Genomic DNA, 7,500 nt, shown 5'->3' on the forward strand with positions numbered 1-7,500 from the left:
TCAAATGTCAATATTACAAAGGAATAATGAAATGCTGTCAGTCCCCTCATTCTTGCTATCTCACGCTTTAGTTTCACTATTTTCTCATCTCCTCTTCTTCTCTTCTTTGCCTCTCTATCTGTCTATCTTCTCTTCTTTCCCCATCTCTAATTTTCCTTCACCTTTTCTCACTCTCCCTGTCCCTCATATCTACTTTTTTTTTATCCTTCTCATTTCCTCATTCTCATTCCCTGTCTCTCTCTCTCTGAAATTCCTCCGTTCAGTCTACAACAACAATCGCATTTTAACTGATATCAAGAAACATCTCAGTACGAACTAGACGTGCTCTCCGAGTGCAATCACGAAACGAAATACGAACACTTACCCTTGAACCCTTTGCGATCCATCTGTCCCGGCTGTGGTGGGGGACCTTGTTGGAACGGGTGCTGCTCCTTCTTCTTTTGGTCTTCGGCTTTCTTGTTGTTTTCCTTTTCTTCCCTCTCCTTTTTGCTGGCTAGCTCTGAGGCCTTGATAGCTGCAGCTGCTTTTCTTCTGGCTTCCTTCTTGGCAAGTATCTGCTCCCTCAACTCCTTCTGCTTCTGCAGTTTCAGCCGGTACTCTCGCGCCTCCTTGTCTTCGTTGGGATCATCCGGCTGTGAAGGGAAACTCGTTAGTATATCTTTAACTAATGCTGTACAGTATTTCTTTGCTATAATATAATAATAATGATAATTTTCAATAAAATAAGTACATAATCTAACCAACACTGGTGCTAGTTACAGTTCCCATGGCTCTTTGCTGGTAGGCAACATTATAGGTTATCACACATTTTCATCTGCAGTTGTTCATTCTCTTTACACAAAGAAGTAAACATGATCCATTTGACAAATATGAAAGAATCACTGCAAGCTAATATAGTTGCTTATGGTATTTTATTTGATTTCAGTTTGCTTCAAAATTTCCTTATTCAGTAATCTTTTACACTGTTTTATGGTGTAACAGGTTATAACTGAATGCACAAAATCCATCAGCAAAAATCTAATCCAGAATCTTCAGCTTGCAGGTTAAATGTATTTACTATTCTATTTTACAGCATCAGACATTATATGGTTACAGGAATTGTTGTGAAAATTTGAATAACTATAATTTCAGCAAACCCCTCTCACCCGCTAAGTAAAATTTTAAGATTACTGAAGACAGCTTTGCCAAATTATGTAGGATATGATTATAAACAACATTTTAAAGAGCCTTCCCTAAACAAGTTTGGACAATGACAAATCTATTAAGAAAAGTCCCTAACCTACATACCTTTTGCTCCTGGTCAGACGGCCCTTTCCCCTTGTCAGTGTCACTGGGTCCCTTCTCTGACTGCCTGTGGCCTTCGTTTTGATTTTGCGCATTGGGCTCCTTCCTCCCCTGGCCTCTCTGTTGCCTGTTTGCCTGATTCTGTTGAATAGGCCGGATGTCTACAGTCTTGATGGTTGTCAAATTTGGATTGGCATTTGCTGCGGGCATGGAGAGACGACTAGATATTGGACCCTTCTTGGCCATACCACCACGCTGTCTGTTCACTGCATTGTTGAGTTTTTTCCACTGGAAATGGAGGAAAAAGTGATATATAAGCTTACTGACAATTTGGTTTCTGTCCAATATATATAGCAACATTAAACTACAATTAGTACATATTGCAATAGGAATTATCATTAAAAAAAGAAAAGAAAAGAAAAGAAAAGAAATATACATAATGAGAAAATTATTAAACTGGACAAGATGATTGTAATCCACAAAAAGAGAAATTAAAAAAGAGATTTACTTACTGCAACAGACTGCTGATTACTCATTTTGGGCTGATTCATTCTCATGTGCTTGGGCGGCGAGTTGTTCATAGGCTCCCCGTCTGAACGGCGCTTCAGAGACGACCTTAGGTCATCTTCAATTTGTGCCTGACTGACTAGTTGGGAAAGTATTGCACCAGCTCCATAGGGCACTACTGCAGCACTCCACTATAAAGAAAATATGACTGATGAAGACGGGTTCATAATGCTTCTTATCCCATTACCATCAGGTATCATGGATATCATATCATGCAAATGAATATTTTGCTTCCACCGGGTGACATCCTATCATGTCATGATCTCTCCCTTAAAACGTACATAATCATCAGAGTTCCATTACTATAGACACAATTTTATTCACTTGTGAAAATAATGTAAATAAATATAAAAAAACTTCCTGTTATCACCCCACTGAAGAGGGCAGGTGAAAAGCGCTCATAGAGGCACAGCATGGCATCATGCAGGGAGAGGACTCCCTTTTAGACACTGCATGCACTTGTTATTTAGCCTGCGAGAGTGGTGTTACACAACTATAAGCCCCAGCGTGAATGAGTTATTACACCAAACAGTAAAGTGCAAAACTTAACCCCTAAATGCCTATTTGCCATAATCATGGTTCACAGCTCCCCATGCGGGCTTTACTATTCTCTATGGTTATGGCTGAGCTCTCAAAAACTTCCAGGCTTTATTTGAATGAGAGGTATGTGGTATCCACTAGTAATCCTCTTTTTCCCAAACCAATCCTAATTGTGTTCCCCACCTCTTCTTTCTTGTCAATGGAATGTAGCGATTATGAAATGGTGACTGGAATTGTATAACATATTTCATGCACGATCCTTTCCTCTCCCCCATTCCCCTTCCACACACCATACTATTTAGTACCGCAGAGTCACCACCTACAAGTATATTCAGCCATATCCCAAGTCATTTTCCCTCGATGGTCTTTGTCATCATCTTTGCGCTGTCGCTTCCCGAGTTGCTGCCAGGTTTTCGCATTGGCGATATGCATTTTAAGAAGAAATTATTGGAAAGATTTCCTTAGTCTCGGGGATAGTTGATGAAGGCAAGCGTACAAAAATTAAAAGCATTACTGCATCGTCACTGGCATTGGGTACAATGAACATGACAACGGCAAAGAACTAGGGATACAGCTGATTATGCTATGCAATGAGAAATATTTTTAGAATGACAAGGCAAATTCTAAAAGAATTTCAAAAACCGGAACCAGTAGGGATCGCGCTGTAGCATTTCCTCTGCCCTCAATTATCACTACATATTCTTCCAAGCAAAGACATGGTAGTTAACTCCACTGGGACAAGTGGGCCTCTTACATAGTTCTATATGTTTTCTATTATTTTCTAGATTTATGATATGATATTGGAGTCTGTATATGGTATTAAAGCACTATGGTACTCATTGGCATTTGGTATGATGCTCTACTTACACAACTAATCAAATAGTTTGTAAATTTAACAAAAAGAAATGTGCTGCTCCCAGAGGTGTTTAGAATTTAATTCCTACTATCAGGTCAGCAAATACAGTAGATGCATAAAATTAGTATACATAAAAGTACTGTATTTGTTGATCTCCCTCTTTCCCCCTATATCTTTTATAATCTAGTAGAACATAAGACTGTTAAGGCTGGATCCATTCCTGATTTAAGCCCTAAATACTGGGTGTCACTGAACTCGGTAAGACAGCACACTCCACCTAAAAATACTGCTGCTTCACAATCAAGGATAAAACATAATTAACTGAACACTACACTTTGACAAAAGGATAATATTTTATAGTGATACTTTAAAGTTTTGGGGTTATGGTGAGCACAAGTTTGATGATAATACAGCAAATATGCCCAGCCACAGTCCACGAGTGTGAATTTCACTACCTTCACTAGCTAAACCATTTGCTTTACAAACAAGTTTTATAGTGAAACCAACTCATCACCACACTGTTCCAGGAGAGTAATTCATAATGATATCTTGTTTCTAATATGTGAATTAGTAGTTTAACCCTTTCCTGACGGGGCACTCGCTACGCGAAGACCCCTATGCCGGGCGATTGCAATATTGCATTGAAATCGTCACACTCGCACGACGCCCCGGCATCGGGAGTTTGGCTGTGTCACACGGGTGTGACGCACCGTCGTCATAGGGTTAAGAGCTATGGTGAGTATAAGTTCGGCAAAAAGTGCCAATCCGTTAGATGTAAGGGACCTTGGTTTTAAGTAGCATTTAACCCATTATGGACTGGAGGCCAAGTGAGCTAACTGGCCCTCAAGATCTCTGAAGCCGCCAGTGATGACAGTGCAGACTTGTCTAACAATTATATTCCCTTAAATCCATCACAAAACAATGATTTGGCCTGACTTTGGAAAGCTGTAGCTCTGAAACTAGTACTGTTTTAGTCATCATGCTTCATGAATGTGAGTGTGCTTCAACTGTGAACAGTTTCTGAAGTCGCACCATTTACACATTGATGCCTGTCATTTAGTCTTAACCCTATGGCGACAGTGCATCACACTCGTGTGACACAGCTAAATTCCCGATGCCGGGGCGTCATGACAGTGTGACGTTTCCAATGCAATATTGCAATGGCCCGGCATAGGGGTTTTCGCGTAGCGTGTGCCCCATCGGGAAAGGGTTAATTACAGCCATCATGTATAACATCCATGGGTTAATACCACAAGAATCACATTGCATGTTAAAATTAACCCATTGCAGACGGAGATAAATTTGCTTGCCCAACCTCCAGGATAGGTTTTATTTTTAGAGAGAGACCGCTTGAAGCAATTTAATTTGAATCATCCCACTCTCTTTCAGTCATTCATTGTAAAACTAGAGCGGTTTTTGTTTTATCTTTTTTGTGTGTTTTATTGAGTTTAGAGACTTATATGTGCCATATAACAGGCTCTATCAGTGCTGCAGTTGACTAAAATTGTAGTATATTATCCATATTAGCTCATTATTTCCTTTATACTCAATGTGATAGAAGTATTGCTGTTTTATGGGAGGACAAAAGACAACTTTATTTTTTCGTATTTTTGTGCTGTCATGAACGAATACGAAACATATAACCCTCTACAATAAAGATAACAAGAAGAGGTAGAGAAGAGGAATGAAACCTGTGCTTGTGACAGTGAGTGCCACAATGAAAGGCATCCATATTGGCACAGGAGCACATTTTAGACACTGGGTATGGATTGAGCCACCTTCCTCTTCTCGTTCTGCCTGCACATCCTTCATCGGCAGTAGTTTTGAGCAAGGGTTCATCAACTTAGTGTGTGCCATCGCTCTATAGAGACAGTGCTTGCTAGAGACCGTGGATGGGTGCCATTCAAGGCTCTCTCTCCTGCTGGTGCTAGGAAAAAGTGGTGCCATCTAGGTTTTGGACGTTAAGCTTGCACGGTATTACGGTAATTATAGTAATTATGACTGCAGTAGCCATCATCACTCATTCCTTTTTCATAGCACAATAAAATAGCATAGTATTCCAAAATCCCCGAACGTCATGTACGTCATGACGCCCGTCGTCAGGCCAAAGCTCCTACATCATGTATGTCATGACACCCGTACGCAGTGGGTTAATACAGTGCATGTCAAACTTAATGTCTCTTTTCTTCTCTTACTTCAAAATTAATGAAAAACTGGCTTGGGGGTTATATAGAGTGTAAGCGTTTATAGTTGCCCATGGCAGCTGCCACACCTAAATAAACTTTGGCATTTAGGGGTTAAGCAAGGTGTTTAAGATGTCCATGTGATTCTGACGTGTAATTGACCTTATATCCAATTCCCAATTTCCAAAGGCACATTCTTATCAGTAATCTTCTCAGTTCTTTAACACTGTGATGTCGTCTAAATCCACCCATCAAGTGAATCAAATGAAATGTTACATCTCAAAGGAAATATGTTGGACAATTGTTTCTGGGGATATAACTTGAAAAGATGGCTGACCACTTAAATTGAAAATATCATTAGGCATAAATACTGTTACCAAGCAAAACTTTTCACACTTGAACATACAAATAATCTTTTCAAGTTAAATCGCAAAACTAGTTGCTAAAAACAAAACCTATGCAGTGAACTAACCAAACCTACATTTCCCAGTGGAAGACGGGGAAATCCTCCTACATTGGGGGGATTGCCCAAAAGGGCATTAGGCCTATCCGGCATTCCCCCAGGTAATGACACCAGAGGTAGCTGCGGACGACCCATGTTAGGAGGGCCACCCCTCTGCATCTGCATGTTGGGAACACCCTGCCTTATTGCAGGTCGCATCTGGGGATTCATTAATAAGGGTGGACGCTCCCATGGCTGGATCTGAAGAGAGATGCATAAGGTTACAAGTGAAGATGACGGAGGAAAACGCTTGCACTAAAAATATCTATTCAAAGAAGTCCAACGTATAGAATGCCCAGTCATCAATACATGAAATGTGAGAAAGAGAGAGAAAGAGAAAGAGAGAGAGAGAGAGAGAGAGAGAGAGAGAGAGAGAGAGAGAGAGAGAGAGAGAGAGAGAGAGAGAGAGAGAGAGAGAGAGAAAAGTAAACAACTGCTCTTACCTGGAATCTAGGGCCACCCCATCCACTATTTCCAGGCTGGGACATCAAACCTCTGGGTCCACCTCTGTGCCCACCTCTGTGCCCGCCTCTTGGCCCTCCCCTCTGCCAACCCCCCATTTGGCCACCTCGTCCGCCCCCTCGTCCTCTGTCTCGGCCATAACCACGGAAGCCACCTCGTCCTCGTGAATGGTCTATGCTCTCTGTCTTCTCCACTTTCACTTTGTCTAAATGGGGTATGTTATAATCTTAGTATGCCCTCATTTCTATCCATACAGATTGGTATGCAATGTAAAAATAACAATTTATGTGAAAGTTAAAAAACATTCTAGAATCACGTTTAGTAAAATGCTAAGAATAAAGATTAAACGATGACTTTTCTTTGACAAACCTAGAGAGTCTGGAATGGTTCGCTCAACAGTCGTGTTTGACAGAGATATCTTCGATCTTTCGCTCTTGAAGCGGTCACGACTCCGGCCTTCCTCGTCTTCTTCCTCCTCCTCTTCTTCCTCTTCCTCCTCCTCTTCTAAAATATTTTGGGTTTCTATGTTAAGGGACTCATCATCTACAAATGCAAAAAATATATTTTGCATGAGAAAATATGTACTTGAAGCAAGACTTTAATTTACATTTATGACATTATGTGATTTAAAATGCAAGTATCTAAATAAGTGATATTGGTAAGTTCTTATCAAGTGCAAATATGTGTGTCAAACTTAACACATAAAGAACTGTTTAAGTCAACTGCACGATAACCAAAAGAACCTTTACACAGCATGTCACCTCAGAAGTTACACAAAAAACTAGGTACTCATGAGCTCTGACTTCCATACCGTGCACTACTTACTCATGGAATTATCATTATAGCCATCGTCGATATCCCTTTCATATACACTGTCCGATGTCTGAAGTGAATGAACATTGGAGGAGTGAGACATGCCCATCTGACCGTCATCATCCTCAAATTCATCCTCCACGCGCAACTCAATTATGTCCTCTTCAACCTGCGGGGAAAAGAGATAAAGGGCCTACGTAAAGGCATCAAAGAAGTGTAAAAATTCATACGCACGTGACTTTGTATGATGTTAAAGTTGGATGAATTTTTGAATGACGTGTGAATTTTTATTC

General features: G+C 40.5%; 1 protein-coding gene across 8 annotated transcripts in view; it reads right to left on the reverse strand.

The window, feature by feature from the left end:
• Positions 1-7,500, reverse strand: part of LOC122250014 (uncharacterized) — a 29,287-nt gene that overhangs the window by 18,644 nt on the left and 3,143 nt on the right. For 3 of the 8 annotated variants that reach the window (XR_015191076.1, XR_006222909.2, XM_043011263.2), the window contains exons 3-9: positions 7,220-7,400; positions 6,764-6,937; positions 6,376-6,599; positions 5,903-6,133; positions 1,797-1,982; positions 1,288-1,572; positions 365-632 (exon numbers count right to left, since the gene is read on the reverse strand). Coding sequence is in view for 5 of the 8 variants with exons in the window: in XM_043011263.2 (XP_042867197.2) it covers positions 365-632; positions 1,288-1,572; positions 1,797-1,982; positions 5,903-6,133; positions 6,376-6,599; positions 6,764-6,937; positions 7,220-7,400 (1,549 nt within the window). In the remaining 3 variants the exon portion in view is untranslated. The remainder of the gene's footprint in view (positions 1-364; positions 633-1,287; positions 1,573-1,796; positions 1,983-5,902; positions 6,134-6,375; positions 6,600-6,763; positions 6,938-7,219; positions 7,401-7,500) is intronic. The other 5 variants (XR_015191077.1, XM_043011265.2, XM_043011267.2 and 2 more) reach the window with 4 other exon arrangements.

The sequence above is a fragment of the Penaeus japonicus genome, unplaced genomic scaffold (assembly GCF_977035675.1).
Source record: "Penaeus japonicus unplaced genomic scaffold, GWHDUDI00000001_assembly GWHDUDI00000006, whole genome shotgun sequence".
Lineage (NCBI taxonomy): Eukaryota > Metazoa > Arthropoda > Malacostraca > Decapoda > Penaeidae > Penaeus > Penaeus japonicus.